The sequence below is a fragment of the Cyprinus carpio genome, chromosome B3 (assembly GCF_018340385.1).
Source record: "Cyprinus carpio isolate SPL01 chromosome B3, ASM1834038v1, whole genome shotgun sequence".
Classification (NCBI taxonomy): Eukaryota; Metazoa; Chordata; class Actinopteri; order Cypriniformes; family Cyprinidae; genus Cyprinus; species Cyprinus carpio.
The window spans coordinates 29,056,069-29,074,265 of NC_056599.1; the positions used below are offsets into that span (position 1 = coordinate 29,056,069).

General features: G+C 35.1%; 1 protein-coding gene across 1 annotated transcript in view; it reads left to right on the plus strand.

Moving 5' to 3' along the window:
• LOC109050277 (ubiquitin carboxyl-terminal hydrolase 43-like) overlaps nt 1-18,197 on the plus strand; it is a 73,798-nt gene that overhangs the window by 50,578 nt on the left and 5,023 nt on the right. The window contains exons 8-14 of the mRNA XM_042720627.1: nt 4,074-4,185; nt 5,171-5,274; nt 7,167-7,244; nt 7,384-7,513; nt 8,888-9,233; nt 12,160-12,318; nt 18,010-18,168. Of these exons, the coding sequence (XP_042576561.1) occupies nt 4,074-4,185; nt 5,171-5,274; nt 7,167-7,244; nt 7,384-7,513; nt 8,888-9,233; nt 12,160-12,318; nt 18,010-18,168 (1,088 nt within the window). The remainder of the gene's footprint in view (nt 1-4,073; nt 4,186-5,170; nt 5,275-7,166; nt 7,245-7,383; nt 7,514-8,887; nt 9,234-12,159; nt 12,319-18,009; nt 18,169-18,197) is intronic.

Below are 18,197 nucleotides of genomic sequence, written 5' to 3' on the forward strand. Positions count from 1 at the left end.
GGTATTATTCCAAGGGTCACAGAGGGTGAAAATGGTCTGAACTAGCATTATAACTGGACTTCAGAGGACAAAAAATGCCACATTATGCCATGTAAAGCTAGCAAATATCTATCGTGACAACTTTACCTCACCTTTTCTCTTTTGCTCTAAAAGCTTCTCAAAGATTCTTTGACGTTTGTCACGTAGGAGCGATCCTGCAGACACAGTGACAGTGACAGTCGCTCAGAGATCAATACTCTCTTAAGTGTGAATGCCTCCAGAAATCTAATTTCGTTCCATGGCCTTTGGTAATGTGAGCTTCTCTATCACTTTAATGGAAGTGATAGAGAGGAGAAAGAGTGAAGCTCAAAACATACGTTCATCTCTTACAGATGAGCTAGAGTCATTTTGAAAGCAGTGATATTTTGATTGATTTTCTCCAGATAATGATAAAAGTGATTTTCCCATCACAGAGTGTGGAAAGGACTAGATTTGACGTACAGCTGGAGTCATGAGTTCATTAACTGGGAATGTTTGAATATAGAAACTTAACACTGAGACTGGGCAGATGACATAATAAGAGCGTAACCATATCTTAAACATTGGGGGAGGGGGCAAAATAGATTTAAGGGAATAACTAAATTCAATTATTTAAAATTAAATAAATAAAAATAGTAAAAGACCTTCAATTTATTGTAATGCATTTTAACTATTTGCAAATAATATTTTAATTTTTAAATATGCACACATTCACTCTTAATCGTATGCCTTTTATGCCGGAAATATTTCTGTAAATGTTTCTTGTCTCGCCACATTCACAAAATACAGTTACAAAAAACATTATATGAATCACATAAATGATGAAGGGTATTTTCAATTAGAAAATTAGTTAATTAGTTTAAAAAAAACTAACTAAATGCAAATCAAAATTACAAAAGCACATAATTACTACAACTAAAATTAAAATGAATACTGAAAATATAAAAATAATACATATAAAGGAATTTAAAAATGAATAAATATAATAGCTTATAAATAAAAAATAAATAAATAAACTTTTTGAAAGTATTAAAATCACAGTTGGGCACTTGTACAGACAGGAAGAACTGTAGAGTTCACATTTAAAAAAAAAAAAAGGATTTATAGAAAGAATAGCAGGTTCCCTGTGGAGTTTTCTACCCCGAAGGACTTTGCTGTCATTTTAAGATCATCACAGGATTCAGGTATATTGCAGGAGAACATCTTTTGATGCTCAGAGTGTGCAACATCAAACATAGTGGAAAAGTTCAGAAAGTCAGCAGTGTGTTTCTCAACTGTGTCCACACTGGTTTAGTTTGCTGCTAGTTCCTAGGCTTATAGTAGCAATTTCAGCATGTTCATCTTTAAAATCAACATAACATCAAAATTTATATTATTAAACTGATTGAATACATTTTTTATTGTGCATGATTTTTCAATGTATGTTATTCCAAAGAATATATAAAAAATGTTTGTCTTTGTAATGTTTATGTAATGTGTGATAACTTTCTCCCCTGCTTCCATTTCTGACTTAACTTAGGCCAAAAGGGGTTAAATAATGTTCACCAAGAGCAAAATAGCTATTTAGTCATTGTTTTGGGCTATAAAAATCTTGCCTATATGTAATGCAGTAATTTAATAACAATTACCATAATGCAATAATAGTGATAGATTTGAAAAAGAACCGTTCATTTGAGACCAGACGCTCTCAAGGGTGAATTTGACCTCTCAAGACTGAAAACTCAAAACACCACCTTATTGAAGTGAAATTGTTTCCAAATGCTGTTTTATGATCATTTCGATCTATTTTTTGATGTCGAGAATGCATTTAAACTGTGTGGCATCAAGCATAGTGGACGGATCGTTAGATAGACGGACAGACAGACAGACAGTTTATTACTTTATAATTTGGTGAAAACCTCCCGTGTTGTTGCTCGGGGCGAGCTGTGACGTTAACAGCATCAAAGCATGTTTGTTCAGATCTCATTTTTCTCTGTGCCTCCTGTCAGGGAAAACTCCACCGTTGTTTTTGGCTGAGGCGAAACCCCAACACAATTACGTGTTTATCATTTTCTGAAAGGCTCACTTTTGTTTGTTTTGTCTCCTGTATTCATGCTTTACGGGTCCTGTAGCAGAAATCTGGCTAGAAACTTAATCACTAGCCTCCTGCTGCAAAAAAACACAGTACACTAAAAAGGGTGGTGTGGATTTCAAGGGCACTGCTGAGGACACAGGAACATAGTGTCCAAACACAGGCAGTAATTTATCTGACAATCATACACATCGAAATGTGACCTAATGTTTATATAGAAATCTCATGTGATTTCAGGTAGAGACTAGCATCTCTTCAGTAGTGCATCTTTAACCTTTTTAGGCCGAAGAAATTAGAGATTGTGTTACGTAATATATAAAACAGATTGTTGTTTTTTAAAATCTTGTCAATAATAACATGACTTCTATAACATGTACCTGCATACTTTGATGCTAGCAGTACAGGGTTATTATAGTTATTTTTTTTAAATCTTGTCAATAATAACATGACTTCTATAACATGTATCTGCATACTTTGATGCTAGCAGTACAGGGTTATTATAGTTAACTAAAACGGAAATACTAAAATACAATAAAATGAATGAATGAACGGATGACTGAATGAATGTTAACTGAGACAAAAAAAAAACTTTATTTCAGGCAACATATCTGATTTGTATTTAGTTTAACTTGATGTACTATAAAAAATAATGAATTAATAAAAAAACTGTATAGATTTTGAAAAACAACTTTAATTTAAAATGAAAATATAAACATAAAAACTACTTCAAAATATTAATTTAAACTATGAAAGAAAACTATAGCTAAAAAAAAAAAAAAAAACTATAACTAAACTGGGGGAAGACTATAACTAAACTCGTTTAACTCCTAACCCTAAGGTTGTGGGTTCGAGTCTCGGGCTGGCAATACCACGAGTGAGGTGCCCGTGAGCAAGGCACCGAACCCCCAACTGCTCCCCAGGCTCCGCAGCATAAATGGCTGCCCACTGCTCCGGGGGTGTGTGTGTGTGTGTGTGTGTGTGTGTGTGTGTGTGTGTGTGTGTGTGCGTGTGTGTGTGTGTGTGTGTGTGTGTGTGTGTGTTCACTGCTGTGTGTGTGCACTTTAGATGGGTTAAATGCAGAGCACGAATTCTGAGTATGGGTCACCATACTTTGCTGTATGTCACTTCACTATAATAGAATCTCAGTGATACTAAAATAATATTTATTAAATTATATTTTAATTTTTAGGTCAACCTGTTATAGTTTTACAACGGTATAATTTTTTCTTAGGCAATTATGGAAATGGCTTTTTGTCATCAAAATTTTAATGTATGTGTTTATATGTGACCCTGGACCACAAAACCAGTCATAAGGGTAAAAGTTTAAAAATAAATAAGCTTTCCACTGATGTATGGTTTGTCAGGATCGGACGATATTTGGCTGAGATGAAACTATTTAAAAATCTGGAATCTGAGGGTGCAAAAAATATTGAGAAAATCACCTTTAAAGCTGTCCAAATTAAGTCCTTAGCAATGCTTATTACTAATCAAAACTAAGTATTGATATATTTACGGTAGGAAATTTACAAAATATCTTCATGGAACATGATCTTTACTTAATATCCTAATGATTCTTTGGCATAAAAGAAAAATCAATTATTTTGACCCATACAGTGTTTTGTTGGCTATTCCTACAGATATAACAGTGTTACTTATGACTGTTTTAGTTGTCCATGGTCACATGTAAAAATTTGGCTGTCCAAAAAAAAAAAAAAAAACTAGTGACAACTAGCCCCAGTCTCCCCTCTATCACATGCATGTATTTAAATAATAATAAAGTTTATTTTTATAAAACATATTGCTGTACATAAATGTTGTAAATGTTTGAATAATATGCATGATATGATATAATGATTTTTTTTTTTTTTTAATTATAATAATAAGTAAAAAGCCATCCTAAAGAAATATGTTTCAATTTAAAGAAGTAATTGCATCTGTTTGACTGTATTAAACACACACTAATCTGATGTCTGTTCACCTGCAGATTCGGTCCTCCATTTCTGATGAGAGAGGACAGGTCAGTGTCGTGGGCCCAGCTACAGCAGAGCATCCTCAGTAAACTCTACTATCTAATGATCAATGGATCACAGGCACATGTAAGATCAACTGCCTATACTCAGCTGATCTGAGCTGTAGCTGCAAGCAAATACAAAACCTGTGCAAACTTTCAACAGCCGGCACCACTAAAACCATCACAATTCAAGTTTTTAAGGTGTCAAAGTAAAGTCTCTCACAAGATTCCATCACTTTCTCTAAAACGTTTTCCTTCTTCCTCTTGCATTCTTGTGGTCATTCCTGTTGCTTTTCCGCAGTTGATTGGTTCCCCCTGCTGGGTGTTTTCAGACACACCAGCCAGAATAAAACAGTGTCACTACATCCAGGGCCTTTCAGTAGGTGTCTGTGGACCCCTGTGGGTCCGTGAATGTACTACAGGGGGTCAGCCAACAGATATTCATTCATTCAGACAAAAGATATTAAATAAATGAACTTCCTATTCATCAACGTTTCATGGTTTACACAAAAATATTAAACAGCATGACTGTTTTCAACATTGATAATTATACAAAATGTTTATTGAGCACCAAAATCTGTTCTTTCTGAAGGATCATGTGACACTAAAGACTGGAGTAATGGTACTGATAATTCAGCTTTAATATCACAGGAATAAATTATAGTTTAACATATATTCAAATGGAAGACATCATTTTAAATTATAAAAACATTTCACAATATTACTGTTTTATTAGCAGTAAAATTCTTGGTGAGCATAAAGACTTGCTTCAAAATAAAAAAAATACAAAACAAAAGTATACACAAACACATTTGTATATAGCCATTATTTAGCTTTATTAGTAGTGTTTGCTAAGGTAAGCTCACTATTATTATTTAATTGTTGCTTGGTTTTAAATGTCAGTTTTCATATAATCTGACTTCACTTCTTTGTCTTGATGTTTATAACTAGTTGACAATATCACAATGTCAGTATTGAAGCATTAGTGTAATTGCACCTTCATGGTGTGACTCAAAAGCAACTGCGCAGTGTTTTATGCCTCTGGCCTTTTTCTATATCTTTTTCATTAGAATTTCAGGGTGTTGTTCAAGATTCGTGTCGTTGGGGGATCTGCAGCTTATAGCTACTTAAATCCTCAAGACGGACGGCCGCTTTATCACCCTGCTGTGGACAGGTAATGTGTGTGTGTGTGTGTGTGTGTGTGTGTGTGTGTGTGTGTGTGTGTGTGTGTGTGTGTGTGTGTGTGTGTTTTCATACAGACATGGATCAGAACAGAATATAAATTACATCTTTCTCAGAGATGCCAGTAAGAGCAATCCAGTTCAGAAGATGTTTTCAAACAAAAGAGGCTCTAAAAATAAACAGTTCATATATTTCTATCACAATAACAAACATTCAATTTAACTTTATTCATTAGCACCACTTATTAATGCATGCTGTATTGACAGGTAGAGGCATCAGGGAAGCTACTGAATTTATGATACATTTTTTATCCTAAACATCAAAAGAAACCTCTGAGCTGCCGCCAACGTTTATCACCCTCATGAATTTCTACAGCCCTCGAGGAGCGTTTTAAATCACACATGGTTAAATGATGTCCTCAGTCCTCCAAACCTTCAAATATTGTCATCTGTGTCGTCAAAGATGACATTAATCTCCTAATCATCTTAACGTCTTCGTGCACATCTTCCTGCTGACATCCTCTTCATGATTCTCTTGTTCGTATTCTAGATGTGCTGCAGTTACAGCTTGTTCAGAATTGGAGAGAATTATCCTTAAGTTTTAATGTCATATTGTAAATTTCAATAGCAGTAGTAGTAGGTTTGTACTTAATAATCTCACAACGGTGCTGTTTGCTAAGGCAGCTCATTACACGGCTCTCTGGAATACTCGATTCTGATTGGTCAGTCGCAACATTCCAAGATGTGTTATTGTGTTATTATATGTGTCACACCTAAAACACCGTTTATCTGGGTATTTAAGGCTGACGCTTCTTTAACATCTCTCATGTCACATCACTGCATTTTCTTGAGCCTCAGTTATCGACTATATTTACTGTAAAATGAAACTGGAGGACTTCAGTGTTAAAGGGATAGTTCACCCAAAAATTTAAATGCTGTCATTAATTACTAAGGGTAGGAATCTTTGGTACCTCATTCGATTCATATCAATTCTTGGAGTCACAATTCAATTAAATATCAATTCACGATTTTTCATCAAATTCTTTGTGCACTCTGGATGTCAAACGCACCAGTATTCTGATACAAAAACACGGCAGTCTATAGTATGGGTAGTTCTGACTCAAGAAATCAGTGTTTCCTATTAACTATTAACTTCCTAATAAATCCAAAATATTTTACACTTCCCATTAGGGATGTGGCTGAATCCGAATACTGTGTTATTATTTGTTTTTCTTTTTTTTGATGTTGTAATTATAATGTATATAAACTTTGGGCATCAGGGAGCCGTTATAATATACAGGGCATTGAAATCACTTTTGACTGCAAACTCTCTTTTTACTTTCACTTTTCGAGATCCGCGGGTTTGGAACGACATAAGGGTGAGCAATTAATAATTTCATTTTTTGGATTATCCCTTAACAGTCTTGTTGAACAACTGTAAATTTCAGATACTCACATCAAATATGGTAAAAGAAGTTTCTTCTCAAATAACATTTCATGTCCTCGTCATTATTTTTGTGGTTAGAAGCTGTTTAATTATTAATACGGCTGTACATTTTGACTTCTCTGAAATTCATCTATGCAAAGCCGTTTTTCTTTGCAGAAGCTTTGCATTTACAGAGCTGATTAAATATATTAACTCAAATCAATATTTTGTTTCTAATTATTTACTTATGTGACAAGTAACTCAAACTCAAATCAAATATGAAATCAAATATTATTCAGTCATGGTCATGGAGTGGCTTTGAAACTTTTACTTAGTATATACCAGGTATTGAGTATTTTGTGAAATCATATATTGTTTTTTTTTGTTTGTGTGTTTGTTTTTGTGTTTTTGATGAGATTTTTTTAGGTATTGAGTTTTTCTTGCTCTTTATCTCCTCAGAGCTCTAAAGCTGTGTGGCTTAGGTGGACCGCCGCATGTGAAGCTCATTGTTGAGTGGGAGCACAGAATCAAAGACTGGTAATGCAATCTTTCACTTCCTTTTGAGTACGTGTGAAGATACAGAACATTCTATTCGCACTTGGTATTAAAGCACATCAAGCCCACAAAAAAAGCGTGATGCTCCAATAATCTGGTGTTACTCTGTGTCTGTGTGCAGTCTGTTTGGTAACATCCAAGAGGAGGTGGTGAAGGACTCGGAAAGTGTTCGTGCTCAACAACAACACCACGTTCAACAGCACAGCTGCACCCTGGATGAGTGCTTTGAGCTCTACACCAAAGAAGAACAAGTAACTCACACAAAAACACATATCGTGCTGAATATTAGCAGCTGAATGCCACAGGAAATCAAAATCCAGCATAAAGGCGGTGTGAGTGCGAGGGCAATATTGCTTTTATGTAACGGCAAATGGAGGATCATTTTACTAATTTACTTTAGTTATTTTACTAAATGCTTTAGAGATCGCTTTAGCCTTAATAGCTTTTTCCTTATGCATTTTACAAAAAATTCTGTGACATTTCTTGGAAATCAGCAAAAACAAGCATTTTCTCCCCCACTTTGTTCATAAACATAACCGTGTAAAGCTTATCAACCAACTTTTATTATTACAGATAAACATGCATAACAGCTGAGACCCGGAGATTTTCTGAAACACAATATTGTGACATTCCCCTTTCATTCTGCGACAGTCACTCTCATGCAGCAGGTGTTTCTGCTTGAAAGAGGACAAATACAGGGAAATATTTTTTAGTGCAGAAAAAAATGTGCTGTTTATAGTACAATGGAATGGAGTCAAGATGTAAGAATTATGTGCAAATGATTCTTGAGGATTTTAAATCAGTATAACTTGCTTTCTGTGGAACACAAGAGGAAGTGATGTGTCCTGTTCTCCTTCACTAAAACATATTGTGAACACTGGCTGTCAAGATCCAAAAGGACAAAAACGCTCACTTACTGTAAAAGCACCATAAAAGTGGGTGCTTAGAGATTGTGTACTATATTTTAAGCCTTCTATAGTCTTACAATAGCTTCATGTGAAAAACAGACCAATATTTAGGGCATTATTCACTGAAAATATTGCTTTACAAATTAATTTGCTCTCATTGACATCAAACCTGTCACAAGTAAAATTTGAATATATGTACACTACTCCAAAAAAAAAAATGTTTTCAACATTGATAATAATAAGAAATGTTTCTTGAGCATCAAATCAGCATATTAGACTGATTTCTGAAGGATCATGTGACACTCAAGACTGGAGTAATGATGCTGAAAATTCAGCTTTGTATCACAGGAATTAATTACATTTTAAAATAAATTCAAATAGAAAACATTTACTTCTGTTCTATATAGATTTATTTTTTTAAATAAATGACGGTATTTTTTGACTAATTGCAGCCTTGGTGAGACTTCTTTTGAATCGTAGTTTTAATGCAAATAAGATTTGGATAATATCATCATTTAAATCTTTTAGATAAAAAAATACTTTAAAGTAATGAAGCTCTTTTCTGTTTATTTCCTTTCATTTAATTAATGCGAGTTATTTTAAAAAAGGCTATGTGATGAATTCAAATTTGTCAGGACCATTTGTTTAGACCAAAAAGCACTCACATAAAATTTCCTTGAGGTGAGATATCCTGATTTTTCATCCGTGTTGACTTAGCTGGCCCCTGACGATGCATGGAAGTGTCCTCACTGTAAGCAGCTGCAGCAGGGCACGGTGCAGATGAGCCTGTGGACTCTTCCAGACATCCTCATCCTTCACCTCAAGCGCTTCAGACAGGTGGGAGAGCGCCGTAACAAGCTCTCCACGCTGGTGCACTTCCCCCTCACTGGCCTCGATATGGGCCGCCACATGGTCAAGAGGAGCAACTGTGCCCGACCGCCACCCGGCTGGAAACAACAGGCCCATCCCCGGCCTGAAGCCAGCCATCCCACGCTGACCTTCCTGTACGACCTGTACGCTGTGTGTAACCATCATGGAGGCATGCATGGAGGCCATTACACAGGTGTGTGAGCAAAGGAGAAATGAGAAATTGTGTACAGCCTAGTGCTGTCAAACGATGAATCACACACAAAGTAAAAGTTATTGTTTGCAAAATATATGTGTTTTCTGTACATTTATTATGTATATAAAAATACACACACATACAGTATATATTTTGAAAATATTTACGTCTATATTTATATTCGTATAATTTAATTTAATATTTAAACATAACCTATTTTTCTGAAGAATATACATGCATGTGTGTGTCTTTATATATACATAATATACACAGTACACATACATATACATACAGTATATTATGTAAACAAAAACTTTTATTTTGGATGTGATGAATCGTTTGACAGCACTAGTACAGCCTTCCTGTAGCTTAAAGTGTTGGTTCACCCAGAAATTTAAATTTGCTGTTAATTTACTCACTCTCAGGCCATCCGAGATGTAGATGACTTTTTTTCTTAAGTAGAACAGTAAGTCCTGGTGATTCATAAGATGCAAGGCTATGGCTACCGGCACTTTGAGAATAAAAAAAAAAAACATATACAGGCAAAGCAAAACTAATAACCCTGGCTCCTGATGACATATTGAGGTCTTATGAAGTGAAACGATTGGTCTGTGCAAGAATTATTTTTAACATTATTACCTGAAATCCATAGCAGTTAACAGCAAATTTTTGGGTAAACTATGCTTTTAAACAGTAGACCGTGTCACTAGCAATGGCAAGGCCATGGGTTTGATTCCCATGGAAAGCAAGAAACTATAAAATTGTGTACCTTTAATCCAATAGAGGTCACTTTTGATAAAAGGGTCTGCCAAATGCATGTATGTAAACAAATATGTTAACAATGATCCAATCTGTGCCTTTTATGAAAAACAGATGAGAAAAAATGATACTTAACTGAAAGATAAATGACTGAAAGATAAATAAACTCTTTATAAATCTCAATAGCTGAAACAACAACAACAAAATCTAAGAAATACAAATTTGGGATGCACTGATATTAAAAAAAAAAAAATCCAGTAATGATTTTCATATGATTATTTGTCTGTACCAGGGGTCCCCAAACTATGGCCCATGGGCCAAATGCAGTCCGCCCCCACATATTTTGAAAATGTAATTTTAAATGTATTTTACTTATATCATAATTGTATCTGATAAGAAAGGTTGGCTTTCAAAGTAAAATTTCCCTTAGTTATTAATGTAGCCTAATTATTTGTTAAATTCACCTACCAACAAAATGGTATGTTCAACATAACCTACCATCGCGATCGAACACGTGATGCGCGAGCCAGCGAGAGAATTCAAAGAGACAACAAGATGGCCAAACCGTTGGGAAAGAGAACACTTTGCCAGTATATTCTCCTTTATATTTAAGGATTGCAAAATTAGTCTAAATGTAAAAATGAGCACGTACAATAAATATCCCATATCAGCTGATATTTATAAAATGCATACAACTAATATCACTATTATCTGAAATGGTACTGATATATAATGCATCTTTAAAAAAAAATCAGTTTGAGCCCCTCCACAGATCTCATGTGTCCTATATGATGAGGGTGTTGCACATGGTGGGATCTCGGCCAGCTCTATGGGATTATAATGAGGAAAGAACACCTTCTGAAATACGCCATCCCTTCTAGAGCCAGGGTGGATTCACATTTCAGTGAAATAATGGCCCCAAATATTTCTCAGCAGCTATTTCAAGCAAGAAGCTTGCATCAGATTGTGTAAGGTGATGCTCTTGTCACTTCTGTCCATTGACGACCGAAGCACAAAGTTAAAAGGCGATGAGGAAAAAGCCGGCCAAGGGACACAAGGCAGATCATGATGTTCACCCAGGAAGAAAGCCTCGTTTCTGCACAACCTGATGGATATAACGGCTAGAATTTACCAAATATAGCAGCTGTCATGAAAGGAAACTTTGATGAAGCTAAATTAACTTCATAATTCAAAGTACAAGCCGAAATACAAACTATTTTATGTGAGAATTACGTGCTAAATAATTACACTGCAAACCCTCTTTCTTAATTATTAATATCACTATGAAAAATACATAAGACTCTGAGTAGTTTGTTTTTCTTACCTCAGTGACACATCATCTATTCTAGTTTTTAAGCTTTATAATCATGCTTAATTTTACACAATGATTACAAAATTTGTCTAAAAAGGTTTTAATTTAATGAAAAATTAGCCTTATTAAACAAACTATTATTTTTCAGCTTTTTTTACTTCTGGGGTCGGAAATGGAGGTATTTGGGTCAATACCGCTAATTAAACAATATTTTGCTGAATGTGTTTTGTGCTGGCACCTTGGCTGGTTTAGGACTGTCATGGATAGATAAAGATGACAATAAAACCGCCCGTAGGTGGCAGAAAATACCAATTTTTTTAAAAATGATTTATTGAATCATTAAAATCAAACGATTCATTCAAAACGGCTGATTCAGTTAGAAATGAAACAAGCGAATGGACCGTTGAATCACTGGCTCACACGATTCGTTCAAAAACAGATTCACTCAAGGAATGAACCACCGCGTTGCTCTGCACTGCTGATATTTAGAAAAGTACATTGCTTGTGCAATGAATATAAAAACATAAAAGCTCATACATGGGTATTTTTTTTCTTTCATTGCTTGAATTATAAGGGCATTCTTCTAACTGCATTTTAATGGGCTTCATCGCGCAGTGAATGCTTCTAGACTCTCAAGATGTGTTTTTGTCATTTTTTTCCCACCGGGGGATGCCATCCCCCGCATCCCCCCTGTGTGTGTATATATATATATATATATATATATTTTTTTCCCCCCTGTGTGTGTATTTTTTGCTGTCAACAAAAAATGAACATAGTGTTGTCCTAATATGTAAGTCTATACTTAAGCATGAAGTGTAGAGCATAGTGAAGATAATGAGTCTGTGTTTTGAGCAGCATACTGCAGGAACTCAGTGGATGGTCAGTGGTATGCCTACGATGACAGCAGTGTTGAGCCAGTGCCTGAGGGGGAAGTGTGCACACGTGCTGCTTATATCCTCTTCTATCAGAGACGAGATGCCATCCCATCCTGGTCAGCTAGCTGCTCGCTGCAAGGTGAATGCTCTTCTCTGCATATCTGCCTTAACTGTATACCCACACTACCAAGGGCAAACAAGCAGAAAACATCCTGAAGTTTGCATTATGTAGAGCATACAAGAATCTGCCACTGTAGTTTTGTTTAGTAGATCATTTCAGCCTGTCAGGTGTGCCGTCTTTTTGTAGTTTTCACTTTATACTTAAATAATTTATACTAAATTTATATGTTAGTATTATTTTTATATTTGTATACTTTATACTAAAATTTATGACAAGTTTTGAATATCTTTTATTGACTTTGCTATAATTTTTGCATTTATTTAGGTGCAGAACATCTTTATGACCACATCAAATGGGAGGCTTTTCAGACACGTACTTCAACTTAATCATGATTAGTTTCAGAAGAAAATGTGTTATTAATTAGTAATTTTTTTAATCGATTGACAGCAGTAATTAATTAATTTACTTGTTTATTTTTCATTTTTTATATTGATTTTTTTTATTTATTTTTTTTATAACTCCAATCCGCATCCATATTAGTAGATAATTTCAGCCTGGTAGTTTTTTCTGGTATTTTTTTTTTTGGCTTTCACAAACCATATATACATATATATAGGCATTCTAGGCTGTGAATATCTACCTCACCCTTTCAAGTGCATTTTATTAACTTTTTTCTATTTGTGGCAAAAATGTTTAGAGTTAATATTCCACAACATTAATGTTTTACTGCATTGATCATAATAAATAACCATAATAAACTTCAAAAACCTTTAAAAAAAATATTATCAAACCCCATACCTTTGAACACTAGTGTATATGCAGCAATGTCAAATGGAAAAGTCACATTCAACCTCTGGGTGGCTCCAAGAGCTTTTCTACACATGCAGCTCTCTTCACCTTCTCTATGAGAACCACATCTTCAGAATCCAAATATAAACACAGAAATGACACAAATGAAATAATATGTATTCAGCACTAGTCCAAAGTCTGCCTGATCACTGCATAGCCACGACGTAACCTTGCTGCTGGAACAAGAACAAAACATTTCTAGAAAGGACCAGGTGCTGATTAGGCCCAGACATGGCTTTGAGCTGCTTGTCACAAGGGGCTGGAGACACAACATTTCACACACACACAACACACACAATCTGACAAAGTTTTCTCACTTTCCCTTTATGCTCCTGCATCTCTGCTGCTGTTTGCCTTCCTGCTCAACCCCTTTCCCTCTCCACACCACTGAAGTTATTTTATATGATACTTCAACGAATCGCATCTACACAATCATATCCCAAGTAACAAGATTAAAGTTATATAGCCTAAAGAAATTATTATGATGACTGTATGTGTCCACTGAAGCACAATGAGCAGGCGTTTTCGATTTTAATCTTTACGTGAGGTGAGCGGCAGGCTCACACATCAAAAAGTCGAGCAATTTCAGCTTTATACAAATGAGAGGTAAAAGCACTGCATGTCATTAAACAGATGTGAGATAAATGCATTGACATCTGTCTAAGCTTTTTAAAATCTGCCTGTAGTGCTGGTGCATTCAGTGCTTAAATGTCATTCTTCCATATTGCTAGATAAAATCAGATTTCAATGCACTTTCTCTGTAGCTAGGTTGTGGCTGGGTTTAAAATGTTTGGCACAATCGTATCAGCTTTGTATATGCATACATTTTACACGTCTTACAGTGATTTGAGTGAGCTTCTTCTACATCAGTGGACACAAACACTACCATTCAAAAATGTAGGTTTAGTAAGATTTTTAATGTCTCTTATGCTGACAAAGGCTGCATTTTTTTCAACAAAAATACAGAAAATATTGTTTAAATCCAAAACAACTGATTTATATTTACAAATATTTATAATGTAATTTATTCCTTGATGCAAAGCTGAATTTTCAGCATCATTATTCTATCATTATTACTCTAGTATTCTTCAGTGTCACATGATCCTTCAGAAGTCATTCTAATATACTGATTTGTTGTTATTATCAATGTCGACAACAATTTTTGCTGCCTTATAATTTTTGTGGAAACCTTGATACATTATTCAGGATTCTTCAATGAACAGAAAGTTGAAAAGAACAGCATTTATTTGAAATATAAATTTTACATTATAATACAACATTACTAATGCTTTTAATGTAAAAAATTAATGCATCCTTGCTGAATGAAAGGTTTTTTTTTTTTTTTTTTTTTTTAAAGGTCTTACTGACTCTAAATGTTTAAACAGTAGTATATGGTAAGAGTTTCAGCTTTGGTTGCAGAAACTAAGTGCACTTCACTAAATAGTACATGCAATTAAAATGAGTTCGAAATGTTGAAAGATATACATATTAAATAAGTAACATATTAATAATGGAAGGATATATATTCCATAGTGAAGCAAGGCACAATAAATGATTTGCTTATTTTGCTTAATTTTTGTACATGGCATTTTTTTTTTCATGCTTCATGGTTCACTGTTAAAATGAAGTGAGCTGTTTTTAATGATATATGACTATATATGAATCTTTTATTACACTACATTTTGATATTATCGGAGGTGCTGTAATTAGCCATGAAATGTCATGCTGCAGAGGCCTTAGGTTTCTCCATTGTGGTAGTAATTAAAATGGATCAGTTATCAGTAGCTCCCATTGACACACGATAGAAACGAGTTCTGTGAAGCCTGAGTTGAACTCTTTGAAATATTGTAAGCAGCTTCAAGGAACAGTTCAAAATAAAAAGATTCTACAACCATGAACCTGACAGTTCAGTTCATCTTCAATCACCTTCAATGTTCACTGCTGTGATTAGAGCAAAGTCACATAATTCACCTCCACACTAACGTGCCCCAGAGCGTTTATTTATGAACCTTTAAAAACCTTCTAAATATATCTGTTTGAAGCTGGTTATGTGCTTCAACATATTTTTCATTTATTGTGACTTCTCAATCCTTTGTCAATCCTTATATATAATGTCAATACATATACAAATACATATACAGTGCCGTGAAAAGGGTTTTGCCCCCTTCCTGTTTTTTTATTTTTTTGCATATTTGACACACTTAAAAAATTCAGATTATAAAACAAATTTTAATATTACACAAAGATAATGCAAGTCAATACAAAATGCCGTTTTGAAATGATGATTTCATTTATTAAGGGAAAAAAGCTGTCCAAACCCACCTGGCCCTTCGTGAAAAATTTATTGCCGCCTCCTGTTAAATCATGAAAGAGCTGTGATTAATCACATTATTTTAGAGTTAAATTTCACTTGCCACACGCAGGCCTGATTACTGCCAGACCTGATGAATCAATAAATCACTTAAATAGAACCTGTCTGACAAAGTGAAGCATACTTAAAGAGCAACACGTCATGGCATGATCTAAAGAAATTCAAGAACAGATGTCCAACAAAATAGTTTACATGTATCAGTCTGGAAAGGGTTATAAAGCCATTTCTAAGGCTTTGGGACTCCAGTGAACCACAATCAGAACCATTATCCACAAATGGAGAAAACTTGGAACAGTGTTGTACACAAATGGAGAAAACTTGTGTACCTGTATTACTCCAAGAGTGCAACGACGACTCCTCCAGGAGGTCATAAAAGAACCCAGAACAACATCTAAAGAACTGCAGGCCTCAATTAAGTTCAGTGTTCATGATGCAACAATAAGAAGGAGACTGGGCAAAAATGGCATCCATGGGAGAGTTCCAACGCAAAAGCCATTGTTGACCTAAAAGAACACAAAGGCTTGTCTCACATTTGCCAAAAAATATCTTGATTATCCCCAAGACTTTTGGGCAGATATTCTGTGGACTGATGCGACAAAAGTTGAACTTTTGGAAGGTGTGTCCCGTTACATCTGGCGTAAAACCAACACAGCATTTCATAAAAAGAACATCATACCAACAATCAAACATGGTGGTAGTAGTGTGATGGTCTGGGGCTGCTCTGCAGTTTCAGGATCTGGACGACTCCCCATAATTGATGGAGCCATGAATTCTGCACTCTATCAGAAAATCCTGAAGGAGAATAACTGGCCGTCAGTTTGTGACCTCCTGGGTTATGCAGCAGAACAATGATACAAACACACCTGCAAGTCCACCTCTGAATGGCTGAAGAAAAAATAAATTAAGGTTTTGGAGTGGCCAAGTCAAAGCCCGGATTTAAATCTGATTGAGATGCTGTGGCATGACCTTAAACAGTCCGTTCATGCTCGAAAACCCTCCAATGTGGCTGAATTAAAACAATTCTGCAAAGAAGAGTGGGTAAAAATTCCTCCACAGTGATGTGAAAGACTCATTGTCAGTAATTGCAAACGCTTGATTGCAGTTGTTGCTGCAAAGGGTGGCACAACCAGTTATTAGATTTACTTAGATTTACTCTAGCAATTACATTTTCACATAGTGCCAGGCAGGTTTGGACAGCTTTTTTCCCTTAATAAATGAAATCATTATTTCAAAACTGCATTTTGTGTATACTCAGGTTATCTTTGTGTAATTTTAAAATTTGTTTGATGATCTGAATCTTAAGTGTGACAAATATGTAAAAAACAGGAACAGGGCAAAAACCTTTTCACTGCACTGTATGTGAGAGCTGTCGTCTGAGACTGATCCATCCAACACACTCTCCCCTTTTCCATGGCTGACTTTAGGGGGTTAGTTTGCCCAAGAAAATGAAAACTCTGTCATGTCATTTCAAAACGACTTTCTGCAGGACACAAAACAAGATATTTTGAAGAAGATTGGGGTCAGAACAACACTGGTCCCCACTGACTTTGTGTGGATTGAGACACTGAGACATTTCAAAATACCTTTTATTTTATTTTGTGTTTCACAGAAGAAAGTCTTACAGGCTTGAATGACATGAGGGTGAATAAATGATGAAAGAATTGCCCTTTTTTGGTGTTTTTTATTTTTTTTTATTTTTTTTAATGAATACATTTTATTTAAGGATGCATTAAAGTGACAGTAAAGACATTACATGAAACAAAATAATGCCGTTTCAAATAAACACTGTTCTTTTAAACTTTTTTTAAGTTAAATTAATGTTTTACTACATTTATTAAAGAATCCTGAAAAACACAATTTATCACAGTTTCCACAAAATATTAAGCAGAACAACATAAATGTTTTTTGAGCAGTAAATCAGCACATTAGAATGATATCTGAAAGATCATGTGACACTGAAGACTGGAGTAATAATGATGAAAATTCAACTATATTTGTGATTAAATGAATGCAGCCTTGATGAGAGTAAGAGACTTAAAAAACAACAACACACCTCAAAACATCTGCCAGTCACATTAATATGAATGTTAGAATAAAAAAGACATCTCTGAAGGTCATGTCTCAGTGCATTTCTTCTTCTTTCAACCCTTTTGAGACATTTTCATATGCTGCAAAGGTCTGTAACTCAAGTCTGTTTGTAAGGTTGTTGCACCAACTGTCCGCCAGCATCTTTTGATCATTTGTATGCGCACGGTAATACTTGTTTGGATCCATTCCATCTAATCTTCAGGAGTGTTTAATGGAGACGAGCCTCTCAGATACAAAAGCTAGAGCAAAGTGAAAACTTAAGCGCAAAATCCTTCACCATAAAGCATGAAATAAGTCTGTTTACTTACATGTACATTTGAGTCAGTTATCAGAAAAACAACAGTGTTTTGACTTGCATGAGTGGAGCAAAGTTGACTAAGTAAGCTACTTTTGACCCACAGGTTCCTCCAGCTCTTCAACATCAGACCACTGGCTCATCCGACTGAACGCAGACAACCGAATTTCAAATTCAACCAGCAAGCTGTCCAATTCATCTTCAGCACCTGAGCCCCAAACACAACACCTTCCTATCGTACATGAGCCTCAAAATGAAGACAACAGTCAGTGCATTCTTGCTTTATATCTGCTA